The sequence below is a fragment of the Chiloscyllium plagiosum genome, chromosome 42 (assembly GCF_004010195.1).
Source record: "Chiloscyllium plagiosum isolate BGI_BamShark_2017 chromosome 42, ASM401019v2, whole genome shotgun sequence".
Taxonomy (NCBI): domain Eukaryota; kingdom Metazoa; phylum Chordata; class Chondrichthyes; order Orectolobiformes; family Hemiscylliidae; genus Chiloscyllium; species Chiloscyllium plagiosum.
The window spans coordinates 19167897-19193591 of record NC_057751.1 but is presented as its reverse complement, the minus strand read 5'-3'; the positions used below and the strand labels follow the sequence as shown (position 1 = coordinate 19193591).

General features: G+C 45.2%; 1 protein-coding gene across 2 annotated transcripts in view; it reads left to right on the top strand.

Annotated features, from left to right (window-relative positions):
• The window catches only part of LOC122543207 (unconventional myosin-Ib-like), a 63611-nt gene extending 37925 nt beyond the window's left edge, over positions 1-25686 (top strand). The window contains exons 11-29 of one of the 2 annotated variants that reach the window (XM_043681669.1): positions 936-1054; positions 1677-1763; positions 3958-4023; positions 5648-5752; positions 6108-6170; positions 7364-7564; positions 8475-8701; positions 9465-9665; positions 10820-10913; positions 11445-11594; positions 12377-12445; positions 13651-13737; positions 16421-16495; positions 17321-17455; positions 20462-20568; positions 21308-21440; positions 22016-22168; positions 22987-23114; positions 25091-25686. In XM_043681669.1, the coding sequence (XP_043537604.1) occupies positions 936-1054; positions 1677-1763; positions 3958-4023; positions 5648-5752; positions 6108-6170; positions 7364-7564; positions 8475-8701; positions 9465-9665; positions 10820-10913; positions 11445-11594; positions 12377-12445; positions 13651-13737; positions 16421-16495; positions 17321-17455; positions 20462-20568; positions 21308-21440; positions 22016-22168; positions 22987-23114; positions 25091-25214 (2324 nt within the window). In that variant the 3' untranslated portion in view covers positions 25215-25686. The remainder of the gene's footprint in view (positions 1-935; positions 1055-1676; positions 1764-3957; positions 4024-5647; positions 5753-6107; positions 6171-7363; positions 7565-8474; positions 8702-9464; positions 9666-10819; positions 10914-11444; positions 11595-12376; positions 12446-13650; positions 13738-16420; positions 16496-17320; positions 17456-20461; positions 20569-21307; positions 21441-22015; positions 22169-22986; positions 23115-25090) is intronic. The other variant, XM_043681670.1, reaches the window with a different exon arrangement.
• The last annotated feature ends 9 nt before the right edge of the window (positions 25687-25695 follow it).

Sequence of the window (25695 nt, the reverse complement as noted above, 5' to 3'; positions counted from 1 at the left end):
TCTTCTACCTTTGAGCCAGTTCTGTATCCAAATGGCTAGTTCTCCCTGTATTCCATGAGATCTAACCTTGCTAATCAGTCTCCCATGGGGAACCTTGTCGAATGCCTTACTGAAGTCCATATAGATCACATCTACTGCTCTGCCCTCATCAGTCTTCTTTGTTACTTCTTCAAAAAACTCAATCAAGTTTGTGAGACATGATTTCCCACCCACAAAGCCATATTGACTATCCCTAATCAGTCCTTGCCTTTCCAAATACATTCTGGATTAGTGGTGCTGGAAGAGCACAGCAGTTCAGGCAGTACTACTGCTCCTCGGAACTGCTGTGCTCTTCCAGCACCACTAATCCAGAATCTGGTTTCCAGCATCTGCAGTCATTGTTTTTACCCTTTCCAAATACATGTACATCCTGTCCCTCAGGATTCCCTCCAACAACTTGCCCACCACTGACGTCAGGCTCACTGGTCTATAGTTGCCTGGCTTGTCCTTACCACCCTTCTTAAACAGTGGCACCACATTCCTGTTCCTACATTCCTAAGGATATGGAGCTAAGTTGATGAGTTGCTCCTTCATCTGGTGGTATTTGGGTCAGTACTATCAGGTCATGCTGTTTGGACAGGGACAGGAATAATCCTACAGCAGCCCAACCAAGGACAAGGCATCAACACACAATCTAACTGCTGTATCTCACCTTCATAGTCAATATTGTTGAAGCTTATCTTCCACATAGTCTTTACTGTTCCCCACCCAGAACCTTCTGAGGGCCAATAGCAAAGCCTGCTGGGAGAAACCTGGCTGTGATGTCCCCACGACAATCACTTGTAGGGAAGATGCACATATATTGACACAGAGGGAGGTCTGTCAACTAATGTCTGCACGTTTCTTGCATTCTGAGAGTTGAGTTTAAAAGTGTTGGTGTTTGTTTTTCTGTGCAGTACTGAGTGAAATCTGCAGTTTGATTGGTCTCAATCAGTCCATTCTCAACCAAGCACTGTGCTCACGCACTGTGGAAGCCAAAGGGGATAAAGTGATGACAACATTATCTGTTGCTCAGGTGAAGTATAACATTTAAAAGAAATCTAAGGAGTGATACCGAGAGACCTGGGAGCAAGCAATACAGAGTCATGGTTGTTACTGTTAATGCAATGCTCCCTTAATGGTTTGGAGTTTGTTAGCTCGGTTGGCTGGGTGGCTGCTTGTGTGCTACCAACAGCGTGAGTTCAATGTCTGCACCAGCTGAGGTTACTATGAAGGTCCCTCCTTCTCAACCTCTCCCCTTGTCTGAGGTGTGGTGACCCTCAGGTTAGACTCACCACCAGCCGTCTCTCTCGAAAGAGAGAGCTGCCCTTTGGGACTAGGGTGACCTTACCTGTTACTGTAAGGAGGAACTGGGCAGACACAGCTTTCAGTTCGAACCTTTATAGGCACTGAGGAAGTTTTCACCCACTGAACTGACCCGCATTCAAAGCCACGTTCCAGAGCTGAAAGGCCCAGTGCCTCATCCAGCGCATGTTGTATTTCTCTTTACCCTCTATAAGTCACAAACAATTCAAAGGATATTATAGCATTATTTTGTTTTTAATTTGTGTGCACAGTTCCTGAATTAGTTCTGAATTTTTAACAGGATGAATGACACATGACAACCTCATAATAAAGATGTGTTCTTTTTTGTACAGGGTAACTATGCACGTGATGCTTTGGCTAAAAACCTTTATGACCGCTTGTTTAACTGGCTGGTGAACCGAATTAATGAAAGTATCCAGGTAATCAGACCCTGTAGGGATTCTGTGTTCTTCATATTGGAGCTCAGTTGGATAAATGCCAGTGCTGTATAACTGAATCCCTGCAGTTACTCCTTGCTGTGATCATATTATGGAGAGAACTTATAGAACACTGTGGGAAAATTGAGTCAAATTATCCATGTCAGTAATTATTCAAGAGGAATTAACTATGTATGAGGAGTTCCCTAAGTGGTTCGGAGAGTACAGTGTATTACGGAGGCTTACAATGAAGAGGTTCCCCTGGGTTCAGTCTCCTCTTTAGGATGGGACAGTTGGTTTCATTGCTGCTGGCAAAACTCAGTCACCCCAATGGGTCTCCTCATCACTATCCTGCAGCAAAGTACATTTGTACTGAGATTCCAATTGAGGACAGTATTGGGTTGGCTCTGATGCCCCTCACAGTCAAATAGCTGTCATAGAGTCATATGGCATGGAAAAAGGCCCTTTGGCCAATGGTGTCCATCGAGCTCCTCTCTACTGTAGTCTCATTTCCCAGCACTTGGCCCTGGGTCCTGTATACTCAGGCATTTAATGTGTTCATCTCAATCCTTTATCAATGTTGTGATGGTTCCCATGTCTCCCACCCTCACAGGCAGTGAGTTTCAGATTCCCACCCATTCTGGGTGAAAATGTTCTTCCTTAAACCCCTTCTATACCTCCTGCCCCTTACCTTAAATCTATGCTCCTTGGTTATTGACCTCTTTACTAAAGGGAAAGGTTTCTCCCTATTTTCCCTGTCTACACCCACCCCTGTCAGAACTGTGTCCACTTCAATCAGGTTCCCCTTCAGCCTTCTCTGCTCTAAGGAAAACAGCCCCAGCCTATCCAGCCTCTCTTCATCACTGAGTCTCTCTAGCCCAGGCAATATCCTGGTTAATCTCCTCTGCACCCGCTCCAGTGCAATCACATCCTTCTAATAATGTGGGGGCCAGAGCTGCACACAGCACAGTGGTCTTACTAACATTATATACAGCTCCATCGTAACGTTTCCAGGATTAAGTTCCATTTGCTGCTGTTTTGGCTTTCTGTCAAGCCCGTCTATATTGTCCTGGAGTCTAAGGCTTTCCTGCGGGCTATTTACATGCCATTCTCAAACTTACGGATTGTTCCGCCTATATTTGTGTCGGAATCATTAATGCACAAAGTAAACGGTAAGGGACCCAGCACCAAACCCTGTGTTACACCACGGGACACAGGCACCTCGTCACAAAAACACCCTCTGCCTCCTGCAACTCAAATACTTTTGGATCCAATGTGCCAAATTGTCCTAGATGCCATGGGCAGTTACCTTCTTGACCAGTCTCGCATGTGGCATTTTGTCAAAAGCCTTACTGGCATCCACATGGACTACATCCACCGCAGTAGTCTCATCGACAAATCTACTCACCTCTTTGAAAAATTCAATCAAATTTGTTCGACCTGCTCTCCCCCTGACAAAGCCACGCTGACTATCCTTGATCCACCCTCGCCTCTCTAAGTAGAGGCTAATTCTGTCCCTCTGGATCTTTTCCAACAGTCTCCGTCCACTGATGTTAGACTCATTGGTCTATCATTTCCTAGTTTATCCCTCCCATTGTTCTTGAATTATTCACATGTGAATGACAGCCATTTGTCCCAGGTTCTGGAGTAATGTCGGTGGAATTTACTATTGCACAAGAGAGTGCCTTCCGGAGAGAAGGGGAGAAGATTGGGAGTTCAGCACTGGAATGGAATATGGGAGCTGATTAGGATGTCTTAACATTCTGCAGGAGTCGGTGGTGTATTGTTTGTATCATAGGCCTAGAAATTCTGAGACCCAGGCTCTGAGGACATGGGCTTCAATTCTTACTATGGTAGCTGTTGGAATTTAACATTATGTTAATAAACCTATAGTTAACCTTGCAGCCATGACGTTATCATCAATTGTGGTTAAGAAAAAAACCTAATTTCCATTTTAAAGAAGGAAATCTGCCATTCTTACCTGATCTGGCCTAAATATGACCATGGACCCATAGCAATGCGGTTAACTCTTTGATGTCCTCTGAAATGGCCAAGCGAGCCACTCCATTCCAGGGCATTTAGAGACAGGTATTAAATACTGGCCCAACCAGTGACAATCACGTCCCATGAAAGAATAAAGGGACAAAACAAACAAGGTGGTGAAAACTGAGATTAATTCGAATCCTTTCCATTCAAGGTGAAAGGCAAGATCCAGAAGAAGGTGATGGGAGTGCTGGATATTTATGGATTTGAGATTTTGGAGGTGAGTTTACATGATCATTTCTCCTGTCGAACGATCCCAGAGCAAAGCAGCAGTGCAGAATGCCAGCGACATGTTACATAAAGCTGACAACAGCAAATGCCACACAGTATTTACATTCCAGAAACTGCGATGCATGGAATAGAATTCCAGGAGCATCGGCACTTTCTGGAGAGATTATTCAAAGCAAATGCCATTATTTGTTTTCCCCCATTTATTTGAGTGAGCCCAATATGAATACTTGGAGTGAATTTTATGTCTGCTCCGAATGATTGACCTGAAAATGTTGAAGGTTCATGTTGATATTTTTTGGTGGCTCCACATTCCACTCATTTCTGATTGGAATGGTGTTCCTTTGCTGTTAACTTGGAGACGTTGCTTTTGTTGAGATTCCATTTTGACCCATAAGATTTTTCTCTCTTCGGAATTTGTCTGTGCTGAGAGGAACAGGCACTAACCACCTCTCAGCCAGTGTGAACGGTTAACGCCGTGCTATTGCCTGTACCTTTTCATTCCCATCCCAAGTTTTCAGGGAATGGCTTTGGTTCTCTTTAGCATCTTCTTTACTCATGGGTCTGGGAGCATTTTCACCTCCACACCGAAAAGTTCAGGGTTCAACAAACCTCACTGTGGGGACTTGAATGTCGAGGTTGATGCTCCCAGAAGAAGCTGCCTTATTGGAGGTGTAAGCTTTCAATTAGATGTAAAAGATCCCACAGCCATTAGGAGACAAAGAATTCCCAGGGTTCCATCACACAATCCCTACAATGTGGAAGCAGGCCATTCGGCCCACTGAGTCCACACTGACCCTCCGGAGAGCAACTCACCCAGACCCATCCCTATCCCTGTAACCCTGCATTTCCCACAGCTAACATACACATCCCGGGACACTACAGGACAATTTAGCATGGCCAATCCACCCTAACCTACACATCCCGGGACACTACAGGACAATTTAGCATGGCCAATCCACCCTAACCTGCACATCCCTGGGCTCTAGGGGGACAATTTAGCACGGCCAATCCAACATAACCTGCACATCCCTGGGCACTATGGGACAATTTAGCACGGCCAATCCCACCCTAACCTGCACATCCCCGGACACTACGGGACAATTTAGCACAGCCAATCCCACCCTAACCTGCATATCCCTGGGTACTACAGGACAATTTAGCATGGCCAATCCACCCTAACCTGCACATCCCTGGGCTCTATGGGACAATTTAGCATCTGCGCATCTTTGGACTGTGGGAGGAAACCAGGGTACCTGGAGGAAACCCATGCGGACATGGGGGAGAATATGCAGCCAGTCACCTGAAGCTGGAATCGAACCCGGGTCCCTGGCACTGTCAGGCAGCAGCACCAACCACTGAGCCACCGTGCTATCCCAGCCCAATGTTTCTTCCCCAGTCGACACGGATGCTCCAGTCATTATCACACTGCTGTTTGCAGGAGCTTGCTGTGCACACATTGGCTGCCGCATTCCCTACTTGACAACAATTAATACCAGCTCGCAGTGTGCGGAGATGGCTTTGAGGTTGTGAAAGGTACTATAGAAATGCAAGTTCTGATTCCGATGAGCTTTGGACACTTTTTCTCAAACCTGCCCATATGTGTCTTCTCTTAGGACAATAATTTTGAGCAGTTTGTGATAAATTACTGTAATGAGAAGCTGCAGCAGATCTTCATTGAGCTGACATTGAAAGAGGAGCAGGAAGAGTACGTACGAGAGGTAAGCTATCCCTCAGCAACCCCCCACCCACCCTCCTTTGGCGTACACGTTGATGAATATTCATTAAAGACAGGAAGAGCTCTCCTGATCGCTCGGTGGGTAAATGTGACAGACAGCCCGAACAAGCTCTTCATCTGGGATAGTTGCTCCTGGCTGTGTTGAGTCTTGCTGAGTGTGTGCAGCTCTTGGCTGCACCACTCGCACGTGCTCAAGTCTTTGACAGTGGAGCCAAAACCATCAGCCAGAACCCACTGTGCACTGAGCTTGCTTCCTGTTCTGAAAACAAAAATAAAATGTTCAGATTCAAGCATCTGCAGTAATTTGCTCCTATCTTGATTCTTCTTCTATTTTTCAGGGGATCGAATGGACGCAGATCAAATACTTTGACAATGCCATCATCTGTGACCTGATTGAAAACGTACTTTTTTTTCAACTTTTCACTCCTTCAGTTGTTATTTTTGTATTCCCACGCAAGGTGGCTGAGTTTGCGTGTGAGCATACGTTGCAGGAAGACAGGGTGATGAAGGCAGGGGTTGGTGCATTTGGTTTTATTGGTCAGTGCATTGAGTATAGGGGTTTGAAAGTCATATTGCGGCTGTATTGGTGAAGCCACTTTTGGAATATTGTGTACAATTCTGGTCTCCCTCCTATCGGGAGGATCTTGTGAAACATGATAGGGTTTGGAGAAGATTGACCAGGATGTTGGAGGATTTGAGCTATAGGGAGAGGTTGAATAGGCTGGGGCTGTTTTCCCTGGAGCGTCGGAGGCTGAGGGGTGACCTTATACAGGTTTATAAAATCATGAGGGGCATGGATAAGATAAATAGACAAAGTCTTTTCCCTGGGGCATCCAGAACTAGAGGGCATAGGTTTAGGGTGAGAGGGGAAAGATATAAAAGAGACCTAAGGGACAACTTTTTCACACAGAGGGTGGTACGTGTATGGAATGAGCTGCCAGAGGATGTGGTGGAGGCTGGTATAATTACAGCATTTAAAAGGCATCTGGATGGGTAAAGGAGTAAGTTGTACAATTGAGGATTGGTCACTGCTGAATTTAGCTAGCCCTCAATGACCTTTCTTGAAAAGTGGACACACAAAATGAGGACAGGATTGAGTGTCTCTGTGACTACACTTGTATATATAGAGAATTCTTTCTAGAATCCCTCCAGTGTGGAAGACTGACCCTCCAAAGACCATCTCACCCAAACCCATCCTATATTTCCCATGGCTAACCCACCTACAAGACAATCTAATATGTCCAATCTATCCTAACCTGCACATCTTTAGACTGCAGGAGGAAACCGGAGCACCCAGACAGGGGGAGAATGTGCAAACTCCACACAGACAGACAGTCACCCGAGGCTAGAATCGAACCTGGGTCCCTGGGGCTATAAGGCAGCAGTGCTAACCACTGAGCCACCATGCCACTCTCCCTTTTCATTAAAGTATAAGAAAGCATCTAGAGCTCACAAAACTGTAGCCAAGCACGTACCAATGGTCCGAGAGGAAGTGTGATTAGAAATTAAGGCTAGGGTCAGGAAAAGGAACCAAATAACACAAAGATAATGCTGGCCTTGCAAATGAGCTGGGATATTGCTTGTTCTTTTGCAGAGTAAGAAAGGCATCCTGGCGATGTTGGATGAAGAATGTCTGCGGCCAGGTCCCGTCACTGAGTTTACTTTCCTCAAGAAATTAAACCAGGTCTTTTCTAGCCATCAGCATTTTGAGAGCAAGGAGACAATGAATTCCAAGTTCATCACTGACACAACCCTGACAGACAGCTGCTTCCGGGTGCAGCACTATGCAGGAAGGGTGAGTACATTGCTCCATGCAGTAATACTCCCACAGCGCCCACTCCCTCAGCACTGACCCTCCCACAGCGCCCACTCCCTCAGCACTGACCCTCCCTCAGCGCTGACCCTCCGACAGTGCCCGCTCCCTTGATCCTACATTGAAAGGCCAGCCTGGCGTTTGTTTTGAAGTCTCTGAAGTGGGTCTTGAAGCCACAATCCTCTGACATGGATATGAAAATGTTCGTTGCTGAACAGAGAAATTGCCTGATTTCTACCTGGCATCTTCCAGTGCACCATCTGTGATGTGTGGAGCTGTTTATACTCACAGCCAAACTCGGCAGGACTCTGTGTTGGCACACTATGTTGTGCCAAAACACTACCTACTGTGGACCAGCATCAGCTCAGCACTGAAATTTAGAACTGGCATCACATTTCTGGGTAGGATTTTCAAAGCCAGCAGATAGCAGTGAATTCGTTTTTGACTCTGTATAATACTAATCTGTGCAGACTGGTGATATCTAAAGTTTCATTTCCAATATATGAAGAGCCCCTAGTCAGGATCACACATACGGTGTAATTTCGAACCTCTCCACAGGACCAATACTTACTCAGGTGATCTTCTATAGAGTGAGTCGAGAGAGTGGTGCTGGAAAAGCACAGCAGGTCAGGCATCTTCCGAGGAGCAGGAGAATCAACGTTTCGGGCATAAGCCCTTCATCAGGATCCTCCTGCTTCTCGGATGCTGCCTGACCTGCTGCACTTTTCCAGCGCCACACTCTTCGACTCTGATCGCCCACATCTGCGGTTCTTACTTTCTCCTTGAGAGAGTGAATGGCAACTGAGAAGCTGCACCCAACAGCAGCGAGCAATCGCAACAGAGAGGAGCCAGGGGAAAACGCCCTCATTCATTTTTATGCTCCTTCTTCCAGGTGACATACAACGTTACGGAGTTCTTAGACAAGAACAATGACCTCTTGTACCGTGACCTGTCCAAGGCAATGTGGCAGGCCAAGCACAAGCTCATCAAATCCCTTTTCTCTGAAGGGAACCCAAGTAAGACATTGCTGAAGAGGCCGCCCACCGCTGGCTCCCAGTTCAAGACCTCTGTAGGGATCCTCATGAAGAATCTCCTGGTGAAGAACCCGAACTACATCAGGTAGGACCCTTCCCATATTGTCCCTTGATTGAGTGGTTGTCCAGTTAGAAATCGAGCAATTGATTTGGCAGTAAGTGTGGCACGGTGGCTCAGTGGTTAGCGCTGTTGCCTCACAGCGTTAGGGACCCATGTTCGATTCCACCCTCGGGTGACTGGCTGTCTGCGTGGATATTCTGCGTGGGTTTCCTCCAGGTGCTCCGGTTTCCTCCCACAGTCTGGCCATGTGCAGGTTGGGGTGGATTGGCCATGGGAAACGCAGGGTTACTGGGGTAAGGTTGGGGTGGAGGACTTGGTGGGATGCTCTTCAGAGGGCAGACTCAATGGGCTGAGTGGCCTGCTTCCACACTGTATGGATTCGATGCTATATTCCTGAAGCTCACGGCCGTGGTGGGGGAGACCCGTTGGTCATGGGTTTGTTGCAGTCAGTTTCCCCCTCGAACTGGCAGCCAGTGAATGTTTAAAGCATTCTGCCCACCTGGAGGAGACTGGCAGAACTGCTCAGCTCGCTGGCATTACTTAAAGTTAGACACGGAATTACAGCAATAAAGAAAGCGAGTGATGGTGGGAGCATTACCCGCTCAGGTACCCGTTCAACTGGGTGACCTACTAACCTCACTTCGGAAGAGCTGGGCATGTTGGCTTGGGGCTGAAGACTAGATCAGGACAGTGAGCAGTATCCGCCCAGTGTACTTGTATCATCTCAACATCGTTCTCTTGAAACGTTTAACCAATTGTCACCCTCCCCTGTGCTAACCTTTCACAGATGCATAAAACCCAATGACACCAAGTCCCCGAACAAGTTTGTGGATACGCTGGTGCAGTCGCAGGTCTGGTACCTGGGTCTGATGGAGAACGTGCGGGTGCGAAGGGCAGGCTATGCGTATCGACACCCCTACAAGCCCTGCCTACAGCGGTACAAGATGCTTTGCAAACAGACGTGGCCAAATTGGAAGGGGAATGACCGGTAAGAACTGCTTCCTCAGAACTGTGAAGTGCATACTACAGGACGTTGGTGAGGCCTGTTTTGGAGAACTGTGTCCAGTTCTCATCGCCCTGTTACAGGAAGGATATTATTAAGCTGGAAAGGGTTCAGAAGAGATTTACCAGGATGTTGCTGGGAATTAAGCTACAGGGAGAGGCTGGATAGGCTGGGACTTTTTTCACTGGGGTGTAGGGGGTTGAGAGGCAACCTGATAGAGGGTTTATGAAATAATGAGGGGTTTAGATACATTTGATGGTTGTTGCCTTTTCTCCAGGATGGGCGATTTCTGTACTGGGGGCACATTTTTAGGGTGAGGGGAGAGAGATTTAAAGACCTGCGAAGCAATTTATTTACATGGGGTGGGGGCGGGGGGGGGGGGAATTCACGTGTGGAATGAACATCCTGAGGAAGTGGTGGGTGTGGGTACAATTAGAATGTTTAAAAGACATTTGGATAAGGACGTGGATAGGAAAGGTTTGGAGGGAGATGGGCCAGGAGCAGGCAGGTATGGGACTAGCTTAGTTTGGGATTAGGGTCGACATGGACTGGTTAGGCCGAAGGGTCTGTTTCTGTGCTATGTGACTCTATAAGAGGAGATGCCGGTGTTGGACTGGGTCGGACAAAGTCAGAAGTCACATGACACCAGGTTATAGTCCAACAGGTTTATATAAAATCACAAGCTTTCGGAGACATCATGTGACTTCTGACTTCATACCAACGAATGCAAAACATGTGCCCAATATCTGAATGAGGACAGGGCCGGGCCGTCCAAGGACGATGCCTGTACTAAACTGATTGGGCGTGCTACCATTTGCCGGAGTCCCCCCTGAGGTTGACAAGTCGCTGCTGACTGGAGGGTAATGTTGATGTTCTGCTCTCTTTCACTGCCTGGCACCTCACACTAGAACCACATGGAAACAATCCCTGCTTGGGTAAAGGAATAAGCAAGGAGGAAGAGCCAGGCCCTGATTCCAAAAGAAAACACAAAGTGCTAGAGAAAGGTCTGACAGTATCTGTGTAGAGAGAAATTTCACTTTTCAAATCCAGCGGCCTTTCTTTAGAACTTCAGATAAATTAGCCACTCTGTCATCCCCTGCTCACCATCATTTCTATGCTCTGTTTTTTTTTTCCTGAAGCGATGGTGTGAGAGCCCTTTTGACAGAGTTAAATATCCCCTCGGAGGAATACGCATTTGGACAGACAAAGATCTTTATCAAAAATCCACGAACAGTGAGTATTTGGCGATTAAGTTGATTACCGCATGATTCCAAATGTTTCAAAAAAGAACCGATGCTGCTGTAACTGGGGAGAGTCACCTCGTAGCTGTCCCTGAGGACAATACGTGAAGACCAGGCCTGGGATGAGCCTGTGGAATTCTCTGCAACTGAAACTGGTCAAGGCTAAAACATAGGATGTTTTCAAAGAGCTGGATATAGTTCTTAGGGGTAAAGGGATTGAAGGGTATGGGTGGGTGGGGGGGTTGGGGAGGGGGTGGGGAATAGAGGACTGAGTTGGATGAACAACCATGATCCCATTCAATGGGGCAGCAGGGCTCAAAGTGACAAATATCCTGTTCCTGCTCCTGTTTTCTGTGGCTCTCTCTTAAAGGTTTGATGTTTGCCCCTTTGCTTTCACAAAGGGACATCATTAACAGGAGTGGAGTCTCAGTTTTATGAAGCGTTTGCTGAGATTAATGCAAAATCGTTGACTCCCCACGATTCTCACTGAAGCCCATTTTGAAGATTTCTGCCTGTTTTCCAGCTCTTTGACCTGGAAGATCGACGACGGATTCAGATGGAATTCCTGGCTACCGTGATTCAGAAGACATATCGTGGCTGGAAATGCCGGACCCACTTCCTGCTGATGAAGAAAAGTCAGATTGTGATCTCGGCCCGGTTCAGGGGATATAATGTAAGTCTGAGTCGCGTGGATTTGCCTTATTTTCATGTCAAACATGAGTCACCAAAGTCAAGATGTTCATTCTTTCCCTCCTTCTAGGGGAGCTGAGAATGAATTTTGTGCATTACTGAAATGTTACCTGAGTTTCGGAACCATTGCTTCCATTTCAGGAGCAAGCATTCCCCAAATTAGAGCTCCCACAGTGCTTCGAGAGAGCGCCACAATGTCACTAGAAAGGAACCCCTTTGTGGCTCAGTCAGAAAACCACAAGGAAGCATCAAAAGTGGATGTTGTTCTTGTGAGGATTTTGATTGATTTTTAAAAAATAAATCTGTAACAAAAAACTGGTATCAGTAAAAGTGTCCACAAAGTTATCAGATTGTTGTTACAAACCCAACTCTTCCGCAAACATCCCTTTAAGTAAGCAGACCAGTCATCTCTATTTAGCCAGTCTGGGCCTATCTGTGACTGTAGCCCACGTGCTCATGGTTAATTCTGAATTGTCCTACGTGGCAGCTAAAGAAAAAGCTTCTCAGGGCAACAAGGGGCAGTCAGTGAATGCCAGCTTTGCCAGTGGCAGTCCTAACCCGGGTGTAAAAAAAACTTCCTGACACTCACCGTTTGAGCCTCAACCTTCAAGGATGGCTTTGTGATCCCCGTAATGGTGGCTGAAGGCCTCAACAATGTCAGGGGATAAAATTGGTATCGGATAAAAGACACAACCATTGAAACCAAACTCAGCAAAACGTTTCCTTGTTAATTCTGTCTTTTTTTTAATGTATGAATCGTCACAGCAACAAAAGAAATACAAAAGATTGAAGCAAGCCACGATTGTCCTTCAGGCCTGCACCAGGGGCTGGAAGGTGAGTACTGGGTGACCTCCTGTGGGGGAGGGTGCATGTGTCGAGGGCCAGATGATGGTGCCCGTATGCCACTTCTAATCTGACTGGACAGGGTAAGAGTGTTCTTTTACAGAGACTATTTCCTCCATGATAGGAGTGGGAATGTTGGCGGATGTTTGGTGAGACAATCCCGAGCCAGATCAGGGAGATTAGTGAGAGCAAACCGACGGGTGTGGAGGCTGAGTTGAGTTGGTGCAGAATTGGGGTTTGCCCAATACCCAAGGTTTGCCAGTTCTGTGCCACACTGAGTGATGCATTTACCACCTGAGCCACTTTGAGGTGAGCTCCAGTAAGCTGGTGAGGTGTCCTGACTGACAACCACGCACTGTTTGGTAATGACCACACCCAGTACACCATGACAGTCACTACGATGCATCTGACTGGAAACTAACAGAGAAAGTCAACATGCAGTGTTTGTGCAGAGATTAAGTGACATCTCAGAATACATTTAAAATCAATCCAGTCACAAAAGATTCCATAGCAACGTGATCTGGGAGATCCAGCCTGTGCAGTTTATCATTTAACATCTGGAGCTCTACGATAAAGGCACAAATTTACTGACGATGTGAGATTATTAACTTAGGTAATACATGGTGACCTCACAGAGATGTCTAATTCTCGCATCTCCTCCAACCCCCTACATCCCCTCTCTATCTCTGTGTGTCACCCCCCTCCCTATCTGTGTGTGTCACCCCCTCCAGCCCCCGACACCTCCTCCCTATCTCTGTGCTGCTCCAATTCCGGCCTCTTCCCTTCTATCTCTATCACTTGGCTATTGGTGGCTGTACCTTCCGTTGCCTGGAAGACTGTGGGCCATGGGTTGGTGTTTGGGGCCTGCAATTCCATCATATCCCCGTCAACATCTCTCTGTCTGTCTGCTCCTTTAAAACGCTCCTGAAAACCTGTTTCTCTGATTCTGGGCCTGAGGAGAGATTCTGGCGGGTGACCCAAACGTCCGGTCAATGTATCATCTGATTTCTGCTGCTGTGAACAGCTCAGGATGTTAATGATGTTAAAGGTTCTGTCAAATTGCAAGTTGTGGTTTTTAAATTTCAATTTTAACTCCTAGTTATTTTCATGAACCTGTGTCGGCACACCTCTCTGCACCTGCAGACCCCTCAATCTTTCCAGGCTTCATGGAGTAAGATCACTGTTTCTTATTGTAGGTTCGCAAAACCCAGAGAGATCTCCGGGAGGAGAAGCGACGTGCTGAGGCTGCCTCTATCATTGCAGCTTATTGGCATGGTTACCAGGTAAAAGGGTTCGCGATGGCAATACTGCCTTTGGTCTGCTGCTCCTGGAATAAACTGCGTGCCCCACGTTACTTGCTGCACTTCTTGGCAGTTTGTGCTACATTTTAACATGTGTCATTTTTAATGTGACATATTTATGAGCCTAGCTGGATCTCAGGCAGTTGTGGCTCACTGGGAAGCATTTATCACTCAAGTCAGAGGATCACGAGTTCAGTTCCAGGGACAGGAACATAAATCAGTGCTGACTGAGGGGTTGCTACGCTGTGTGAACTGTTAATCAGTGGCTGCCTCTGCCCCCTCAGACAGACATGAAAGATCTAATCGCCACAATCTCAAAAACCAACAAGGCCCTTCTCTCCAGTGCCCTCATCAAAAATCATTCCGAAGCAGATGATCTGATTGACCACACAATTTCCCAAAGAGCTTTACAGCCAATGAAACACAGAAATCAGGAGCAGGCCATTCGACCCCTCGATTCCTGCTCCCCGTTCAATACGATCACAGTTGATCGTCCATCTCATTCCCCCCCCCCATACCCTTCAATTCCTTTCTCCCCCTAAGAACTATATCAAAGTCCTTCTCAAAAACATTCTATGTCTTGGTCCCAACCTGCTGTGGCAGAGAATCCTCCAGGGTCCATCCCCCCCAACCCTCCACTGTCTGGGTAAACATGATATGGAGGAGCCGGTGTTGGACTGGGGTGGACGCAGTTAAAAAACAACACCAGGTGATAGTCCGACAGGTTTATTTGAAAGTACAAGCTTTTGGAGCACCGCTCCTTCATCAGGTAACTAGTGACGAAGGAGCAGCACTTTGAAAGCTTGTATTTTCAAATAAACCTGTTGGACTATCACCTGGTCTTGTGTGATTTTTAACTTTCTCTGGGTGAAGACACATCTCCTCATCTCAGTCCTACCCCATCTCCTGGCTCTGGACCCCCACTCAGTTGTCGGGAACCTCCTTCCTGTGTTTACTGCCCCATCTAGTCCCGTTAGAACTTTACAGATTTCTATGAGATTCTCCCTCCTTGCTCTTCTGAGCTCCCAGTGAATACAGTCCGAATGTGTTGTTAGTTACATGCAGGAGCCACTTTGCAGACCGCAAACTCCGACAAACCCAAGTGTGCGAATTACCTGACGAGATTTTTGTTTGGAAAAGGTTAGCATTCCGTTTGCTCTGTGACCGCCCATTAGCTTTTGGTAATCTGTATACACAGACACCTGCTACACCACCATCAGTATTCTGTCACTATTCTGAACTCCCCTTTTGCTGATCTAATGTGGATGAGTTCAGATTGAACTCTATTTCCCACCCTTATTATTAATAACTGAATCTGTCTGTGCTCCCTTGGGAGGCCCTGTTCCCACCTACACTGTGCCTCACTGGGTCAACTTAAAACTGACTAGACCAAGGCAGATTAGAGGCTTGGGCTGAGAGGGATTAGCATTCAAACTACTTGTATCTTGTTCAGGAATGCGAGAGAAGGATTGGTAGGATTGTTAGATATGCTCACTTGCAATTTAGTCTGTTTCATTTCCTTCCGAAGTCAGTGGTTCTGAAGCTGGGCTGCGTGGATCTAGGAACACTGCTGCTCCTGGGATGTGGTACTGCATTAATCAGGAAGCCTGATGGGATGCTTGCCTTTATCATGAGAGGGAATTTAACATAAAAAGCCAACACATTATGCTTCAGTTATACAGGGCATTGGTGAGACCACATCTCACCTACTGGGTCCCATTTTGATCTTCTTATTTAAGAAAGGTTGGAAATGGTTCAGAGGAGATAGGGTGATTTCATGGAAGTGTATAAAATCCTGCCTGGTCTGGATAAGGTAGATGTGGAAACAATGTTTCCTCTTTTGGGGGAGTCTAGAACAAGGGGGACACCCGTTCAGGACAGCGATGAGGAGAAGTTTTTCTCATAGGTTGGAACTCTCTGCCTCACAATGTGGTGGAGGCAGGATCATTGAATATTTATTAAGGCAGATCTGGATTGATTCCCTTTCTTGACAAGAATCTAAGGTCATTGGGGGAAGATAGGAATGCAGACAAATAGTTCAGTTCTGATCTTATTGTATGAGAGGCTGAGTGGCCTGACTGCTCCTATTTTATACGCTTGTATCCATCTTGTTTTCCTGCTGTCTATGTTTGGCTAATGCCCTCACTGTTCCCCATGCTCTCACTGTCTCTGTGCTGTCTCTCCGCTTTCCTAATGGATTCTCTGTGCTCATGCTATCACCTCCCTTCACACCCCAAAAATGTTTAGATAGAAACAGGCACCTGACCTGACAGGTATCTGGAAGTAAATGCCTGTTTTCTTAAAAGAGTTATCAGAATCCTTCAGCATGTATCATCAGTATTATACAGTTTTACATTCTAAACTACAGTATAATCAAATATTATAAAGTGTATGGTAAACTATTGCATATTGTAAAACATTAAACTATTATGTATTATAGATTACTATACTCTATTGTAAAAGAATTACCATAACGGTGTGGGAAGGGTGGTCTCTGATTACTAACCCATTAGAAAAGGGGTTCTTCAACAAAGAAAAATTTGAAACCACAAATGACCCGAAATGTGGAAGCTAAGACGAATTAATGGAAAGTCTATGTTTTTACCTTGAGCAGAAAACCTGTCCACAGCTTCTGTAACTCATTGTCCTCTGTTTGTGATCTCAGGTGCGAAAAAGGAATAGGAAGTACTTCAAAAGTAATGCTTCAAAGACAATCCGTAACTTCATCATGTCTTCGATTGTGAGTTTGTGCGACATATATTGTAATTAATGGTTGGTAACTTATGAAGGGGAGGCTGTTGATGCTGGGGAACTACGCACCAGCCACTTTGCATCTAATGTTGATAATGAGCACACTCAGGTCTACTTTTATCAAGCTGAATTTCAGAACCCACACCGCCCTGACATCAAACTGATTTCCACATTCAGCAGATCACTCCTTGTTGGATCACTGGGACATTTCAATTTTTCAAGCCACTTCAGGGAACTCTGTGAACGAGATTGCCCAGTGACGCCGAATTAGTAGTAACTTTGATTAAATGTAAATTTCTGAAAGAAAGAACTGTTCAGCTATGTTTCCTCTTTGCATCTCATGAGCCTCCCGCTGTTCGGATGCCTTCTGTATCTGGGCGGTGGATATCTCTGAGCACTGCTGAGGTCAGATGTGGCTAAGCCTGTCAGTATATCCCTCCTTCTATCTTGCACCATCACCATTTAGCAGACCAAGAGATACCAGGTCATAGAGTGGCAGGAAAGCAGTTTTGTGGCAGTGATTTATCAATGCTGAGTTCCTAATCTTGGGCAAGCTGGATGCAGATGGAGTGAAAAGGCAGGTATAGGTGATCCTACTTTGAGAACCAGACAGTCACTCAGTGTTAGAGCCTGAAAGTAAGTCAGTCAGATGTCTGACTAGACAATGTAGAAGAGCAGTGTGTATTATTTTTAAGATATGAAGAAAGATGTTGGCATCTAATATAGCCTCCCCACACAATATACTGTATTTGTGTGCATATAGGAATATAATGTTTAAAACTACAATCATTTTGTTTTCCTTTCACCCTTAAAGATACAAAAATACTTTCTTGGCCTAAAGAAGACACTACCCTCAATGTCTCCAACAGATAAGAAGTGGCCAGCATTGCCTTATCGCTTCTTGGAAAACACTCACCAGCAACTGAAGATGATTTTTTACCTCTGGAAGGTCAGAAAGCTAAAACAAAGCAGGCTCCAGCCTAAAATGCTATGTGACCAATTTATCCTTATATTATTCTGCAACAACGTTATATAATGCAGCATTTTACTGAACATGTAACAGATGTATAGCAATAGGAGACTGTTCAGCCCCTCAAACCTATTTTGCCATTGAATGAGATCATGGCAGGATTCCTGGACAAGCCTGGCTTTTATTTTGAGGATCTCCCCCCCCCCAAGAAGGAATAGTTTCTCTCTATGAACCCCATTGACCTCTTTAATGATATAAAATCCCCCTGATCTCCTCCATTTGAGGAATTACACAGTCAGTTTGTGCAGCCCATCCTTGTAATTTAACACTATTTTGCTGTTGAGGTTTTGAATTGATTTTGTCCTTAAACCTGTTCCTTTGTGCTTTCTGACGTAAATCGGTGCCAAATTTATGTTTGTTTACATGCCTGTGAAGTGCCTGGTGATGGTTTATTGTATTGAAAATACCGAATGCAAGCTGTTGTTACTGAACTGCTGTTCACCCTGAACCTGTCTTGCTATGCCCTGTGTATTTTATTATTGAGATCAATATCTTTCATAGTTCTGAGCATCTCAGAATTTCTAATGAAAAAGTACAAACAAAATAAGATCTGTGGCTCAGAACTAAGGCCAAAACCCTTCAGGTAACACTGCTGAAAAACTGCCACCCTGAAGCTCAGCTCAGTATTGCAGGTGCCGATTAGTCTATGGTGTTATCACAATTATTCTTATTTATTGTCCAAGAAATTAGCCCAATAAAGCAGAGACCACACAAACCAGATCGAGTGAAATTGACAGGCTGTTTATTACAAGTGATAATGCTGGAAGAGAAATTGATGAGGCTGACACAGAACTGACAGTCTGTGCAGGTAGATCAAGGGTTCTCTTCCTCGAGCTGAGAAAGAAGCCAGGTTTTATAATAATCTTGTACAATAAGGTTAATTAGAAATGGGAAAGATACAATGTATTTGAAAGTGGAGTAATCTGGTTACAATGATGCTAATTGGAAAATAGTTATCGGATGAATGTCCTGATTCTCGATACAATGCAATATCCTGACAGTATCGATGGGTTCGGAGATTTCAGTCTTCTTTGCAGGGTAGGTGAGTAAGGTGCTCCCATTGTTCCTGTCCTGGGAACAGAATCCTTTGGTGCCTCTCTCTCTGACCTGTTCTTTGTGTGGCTTTGGTATTGCTGTGTTATGAGCCTGCCCTCGGGGCTTTGGGACAGCTGTGCTGACTGGGTATTGTTAGTGGGTTTTGGGAAGTGTATTCCCTGATCTGTGAGTGCTGTCTGGTTTCACTTGTCAGCCTGCTTGGTCCCTGCTGAGGCATTCTGGGTGTTTCTGGTATAGTTTGGCCAAGTTTGCTTTCCTATGTTCTGTGTGGGCAGGGTGGCAGTTCTTTTACCATATTCATATAGCACCTTTCATGACATAAAATGCACCAAGATTCTTCAGAGGAGCAGACCTGAAAGCTATATTTTTAAATATTTTTAACTTTAGACGGGCGGCACGGTGGCTCAGTGGTTAGTACTGCTGCCTCACAGTGCCAGGGACTCGGGTTCAATTCCCGCCTTGGGCAACTGACTGTGTGGAGTTTGCACATTCTCCCCGCATGTCTGCGTGGGTTTCCTCTGGGTGCTCTGGTTTCCTCCTACGGTCCAAACATGTGCAGGTTAGGTGAATTGGCCATGCTAAATTGTCCCGTAGTGTTAGGTGCAGGGGAATGGGTCTGGGTGGGTTGCTCTTCATTGGGCTGAAGGGCCTGTTCCCACACTGTAGGGAATCTAATCTAATCTAAGTGTACCTTGCACTTTAAATTAGCTGGTGGAACATTAGTTTGAGATCCTGATTTTATGTATTGTAATAAGTTGTAAGAGTGCAAAATTGCAGTTCTTCTGTTGTTCTTTAGCGAGCAAGAGAATCAGGAAATAGGTCCTGGGTCACGCTCATGACTGATTCAACAGTGATTAAACACTAGAGGCACTTGTCCTTGATCCATCACAGACAATTTAGTAACTGGTACACTATGTTTGAGAATAAGGGAGAACTGTGAACATGGAAGTGAGAAGAGAGAAGGGTGAGCATCTCCTGCGAACTCAGTGGGTATGTTAACTATACGGTGAACAATACAGAGCAGAAAGCTCCTGGTTTGATTTGCAGTCTGTGCTCAGGAGTCAATCCCATCCCCTCAGCAGCAGTTATTCTTACAATACTTTAGTCAGTTGGATGTAAGTTGGCTTGAAAATGAACCTTCCAGCTCAGTGGGCAAACTTACATCCTGAACCTCAACCTGAGCAACAAATCTTCTCAAAACTCACTAACTTTAGTCAGTTCTTTATCTGTCCCTTAGAAGTCCTCTTTGCCTTAATTGCAAAATGAGTCTATTTAAAACTGTAGCACTGCAAAGTAATAAACAATATATTTAAACCAAGTCTCTACAACCTACAACAAACAGAACTTCTGAATAATACTACAACAGGATCCCCCTATAAAAACAAGATTATTTCTTGCAAATTTCAGTTAAATTTCTCCAGTCAATATGCTGAATCGCCTGCTTCTACTCCTAATTGTGTGCATGTATGCTCCCAGTTACTTCTTACAGCAGAGAGCTTTCTGAGTGTGAATGACACCTAACCATCTCCATGCTGGCCAGGAATATTGATGTGCACTTTGTAATCTTTGTTGGTCCTATAGGAATGATGTTAAACACAATCATACAGTCCATATGGTAATAAGACTAAATTACGGTCCACATTGTTGCTGCCCAGCCCAACATAAATGAAGAGTTTAAAACAATGTCACCATTAACTTTGAAAATGACGTTTATGTAAATTGCTAACAGCTGTCACATTTTGATCAATATAACAACAGCCTGTCCCATTTAAAAGTTGAACTTTTTTTAGTAGTGGAAACTATTTATTCAAAGGCGCTGCATCTCTGAAACTTTAGAGTTGCTCATTGTCTCCCACTTCATGATTTCAGTGCAAGAAATACAGGGAGGGAATCTCAAACCAGAGGAAAATGGAATTAGAAGAGAAGTTGTACGCCAGTGAACTCTTCAAGGATAAGAAAGCCTCGTATGCCTCCAGGTACTAGAATACTTTTCAAAGATCCAACTGAAAAGATCCAAAAGACTTGGGTCTTTGCCAATGCTTCTTGAACAGGCTGATAAAAGTTATCTTTTGCTAACCTACTATACAGTATACTATTCTCAGCCTTTGGAAAAGATGTGGTGATCTGAGGCAAAGTTACAAACTTTCACTTTTAAGACAAGAGGGCAGTTCTTTCTGTTGTTCCATTCTTTCATATTGTGACCTTGTAGCAGCAGTGCTCAAGGATTTAGACAGCCAAATAAAGCACTGGCATCTATCATCAGAGGGCCCCGAGACCGCCTTTGTCGAACGCCTGGGCTGTCAGCCATTTTCCACCACACTCAAATTGCTATTTCGGGCATGCTTTCAGCATTTCTGCCAAAGTTTTGGCTTGAGACTGAATCTCTTGGAAATTCTCCTGCCAGATATACATCTAAGGTCAGTCATACGATCATTTTTCAGGCCAACAGGAGAAATTGAAGCTCGAGATCTTGAACATGCACAGAACCATTGTGCCTGTCAAGCCTGTACCTGTCTCTTTAACCACCAGTCTTATACTCATTTAGCTAACTTCTTTCTCAGAATTATCTGACTCAGTCCCAAGTTCTAGGAACTCTGTGTACTCACTATTGTGCTTGGGGAATATCCCCCTTAACTGTAGTTTTGCAGGTTTGTTAATTTACTGGTGCTTGCCTGACCTTGTTTCCATAATCCACTGTTTCTGTGACCTTGTCAGTGTGCCTCAGCCCTTCAAAGGACAATATTTGGATGCTCAGAGAAAGGCCAAATACCAGAAATTAGCCAATGGCATAGAGGGGAAGTTACTAATGATGGACACGGCCATGAAAATTAACAGAAAGGATGGAAAGGTAAGGAGAGAAATGGCAATGTGCCATTTAGGGAGTTGTTGCAATCAATAAAACAGGGAGAACTAAGAAGCCAACATAGTTTGTGAGGGAGTTAAAACACGATGGTTCGTTCATAAGATTGAGTCTGTGCTGCATATTGACCTTGTGCCACTAGACTCAGTAACTACTTTTTCACTTCCCGTAACATCACTAAGGCTCACTGTTCATTCAATTTTTTAAACCAACCTGTTCAGAGATATTATGACACAGCTGGGGGAGGTGGGATTTGACCTAGGCTCCTGGTTCAGAGGTAAGGACATTACCACTGCATCACAAGAGCCCTACCTCTGGTTCTTTTTGTGTCTTCCTGCCCAAGCACTATCTAATGGCTTTGTGAGGGAGAACATGATGATTGTGGCCATGATGTCCTTCTCACAGCAATAGCTTCCTGGTCCTTTCACATGGCCAATGTTAGATATTAGCGGGGCCAGACAAGTTCAGAAAAAATGGATGTAATGTTACAAAACAATTTCTAGCTCTTTATATACATCCATACCGCTGTTGTTGACCGTGTACATGTGCCATCTCCATTCTAGCATTCTCCAAGGATCTTAATGATGACAAACAACTACTTTGCCTTAGCTGATGCAAAATCCACTCAAATTAAAACCCTGATCAAAATGAATGAGATCAAGAGCATCTCCATGAGTGAGTGTAAAGACGGACTATTTGCGCTACATATAGTGGAGGTGAGCAGTATCTTAAATGCCGATGAATGAATTATGCCAAGGTTCGTGAACAGTATGAAAAATAATAAGCGTATCATGTCATTCAGCCCTGCTCCCATTTGAAACGCGGCTGTGCGAGATAACAGTCTCATCCCTTCTCTGCTTGGTTTAGAATCGGACCTGTACCAAATGGAGTGCAGCAAGGAAATAATTTGATGTTTGATGACAAAGTTGTCCCTGGCAACTCTTTGCTAGTCAGCTGTATTGATACCAGTCTGAGAAAATACTGACCATCCAGCTGCTTGACACTAAATAGGGTTACATAAGATTTTGGATTAGTGGTGCTGGAAGAGCACAGCAGTTACATAAAAGATCATTTGAGTCATAAAATGCACCGAGCCCAGGTCAACAGTATTACTATTAAAATAAACATGCAGATTTGATCTTTTATTGCATAGTGGTGTTCAACACTTACCAGCCACAATTATCAGCATCCTATTAACAGTTTGTATGCTGAGCAATACAGTTCAAAATAACTATGACTTGAAGCACGAATACTTTCTGAACATAGTAAGTTCAGCATAAAGAAGGGATGTTAAGCACAGGAAAACAAAGCCATATGAATGTTTGCAACAAAATCTTAGGCAACAGTAGCATTTTAAAGAATGTGTTCAGTCAGTTGTTTAAAAGTATGAAATCAGGAAAGTGATTATTTTTAGAAATTAATAATAACCCTACCTTCCAAATTATAAAAGTACAGCTTTGACAGAGGAATTTTGCTTTCAAATCAAGTGACTTAAATGAAAAAAAAAATGTATTTTATTTCTTCACCCTTCCAGAACTCCTCTGTTGGAGTGAAGGGAGACTTGCTGTTAAACAGTGACCATCTTGTGGAGCTCACTACCAAACTGCATCGCTCAATATTGGACACAACCCAACAGAGGATAAACCTTGAGATACAGGATGAGTAAGTACAACAAATCAATTTGATGCAGATGAAGATCAATTCAAACCCAATGCTGTTCTTTTATCATTGTCAGGTTCTTCAGCTTCATGTTTTGTTATTGAGGAATGGAGAAGCAATCTATTCAAGACAGGGACAGCACGGGGTTAGATATAGAGTAAAGCTCCCTCTAAACTGTCTCCTCATCAAATACTCCCAGGGACAGGGGGTTAGATACAGAATAAAGCTTCCTTTACACCGTCCCCCACTCCCAGGGACAGGGGGTTAGATACAGAGTAAAGCTCCCTCTACACTGTTTCCCCATCAAACACACCCAGGGACAGGGGGTTAGATACAGAGTAAAGCTCCCTCTACACTGTTTCCCCATCACACACACCCAGGGACAGGGGGTTAGATACAGAGTAAAGCTCCCTCTACACTGTCCCCCCATCAAACACTCCCAGGGATAGGGGGTTAGATACAGAGTAAAGCTTCCTTTACACCGTTCCCCACTCCCAGGGACAGGGGGTTAGATACAGAGTAAAGCTCCCTCTACACTGTTTCCCCCTCCATCACACACACCCAGGGACAGGGGGTTAGATACAGAGTAAAGCTCCCTCTACACTGTCCCCCCATCAAACACTCCCAGGGATAGGAGGTTAGATACAAAGTAAAGCTTCCTTTACACCGTCCCCCACTCCCAGGGACAGGGGGTTAGTTATAGAGTAAAGCTCCCTCTACACCGTCCCCACTCCCAGGGACAGGGGGTTAGATACAAAGTAAAGCTCTCTCTACACTGCTCCCCCCAATCAAACACTCCCAGGGATAGGGGCTTAGATACAGAGTAAAGCTCCCTCTACACTGTTCCCCCCCATCAAACAATCCCAGGACAGCACCGGGTTAGATACAGAGCAAAGCTCCCTCTACACCGTCCCCACTCCCAGGGACAGGGGGTTAGATACAGAGTTAAGCTCCCTCTACACTGTTCCCCCCCATCAAACACTCCCAGGACAGGGAAAGCATGGGGTTAGCTACAGAGTAAAGCTCCCTCAACACCGTTTCCCCCATCAAACACTCCCAGGACAGCACAGGGTGAGGTACAGAGTAAAGCTTCCTCTACACTGTCCCCCATCAAACACTCCCAGGACAGGGACAACATGGGGTTAGATACAGAGTAAAGCTCCCTCTACACTGTCCCCCCATCAAACACTCCCAGGACAGGGACAGCATGGGGTTAGATACACAGTAAAGCTCACTCTACACCGTCCCCCCATCAAACACTCCCAGGCACAGGGGTTAGATACAGAGTAAAGCTCTCTCTAGGAGAAAGTGAGGACTGCAGATGCTGGAGATCAGAGCTGAAAATGTGTTGCTGGAAAAGCGCAGCAGGTCAGGCAGCATCCAAGGAGCAGGAGAATCGACGTTTCGGGCATGAAGGGCTCATGCCCGAAACATCGATTCTCCTGCTCCTTGGATGCTGCCTGACCTGCTGCGCTTTTCCAGCAACACATTTTCAGTAAAGCTCTCTCTACACTGCTGCCCCCTCAAACACTCCCAGGACAGGGACAGCATGGGGTCAGATACAGAGTAAATCTTCCTCTATACTGTCTGCTCCCACCCCCCCCCCCCCCCCAATCAAACAAGGGGTTTAGATACAGAGTAAAGCTCCCTCTACACTGTCCCCCTATCACACACTCCCAGGGACAGGGGGTTTGATACAGAGTAAAGCTCCCTCCACACTGTCCCCCACATCAAACACTCCCAGGGACAGGGGGTTAGATACAAAGTAAAACCCTCTCCACACCGCTCCCCCTCCCCCAAATACTCCAGGACAGCGGCAGCATGGGGTTAGATACACAGAGTACAGCTCCCTCTCTACTATTCCCCATCAAACACTCCCAGGAAACTTTCTCAAGAGAGAGATCACAGACAAACCGATTTGGTATCATACACAGTGCTTTATTGCAGCTTAAAGCTTTGCCCAATTTTCTCCTTTGCAGACTCTCTCTTAAGTTCAACAAAACCACAGTCTCTGTGAAGTTTGTAAAAACAACAGGGAAAAATGGAAATATTCCGGTGTGCAAGAAGAAAAACAGTCACTTACTCGAGGTCCAGGTTCCCTAACAGCGGTGGCTTCAACATCTATCTCTACTCAGGATTGTGGAATCTCTCAGACCTGAGGCCTCAAAGCAGCAGCAGTTTATTTTTAAAACAAACAGCAACTTTTGATTAATCATCACTTTACCAGTAGGTTCTGGGCTTGATGTACATTGATTCGTATGGGAACCAAAGAAGAAACATTCTGCAGCACTAGTGCAATATGTGCTCCCAACTTGTAAGCAGGACTAAAGTAGCAGAGCTTTTAACCCTCAAATGCTTGCCAATCATCGTACATACTGTAGATTCTTCCATGTGGATCAATTTAAATCATGTCAGCCAAGAAGACAATACTCTCCCATGTACCCGATCATGGAAAATGCTGTATATTCTGTACTCTTCTTATTACAATTAATATTTATGCTCAGCACTGCTTTGCCATGAGATTATGGGATCACATTGAATAAGATTTTCTCTCATTGAGATGTTGGAACTGAAAGAAGGCAAA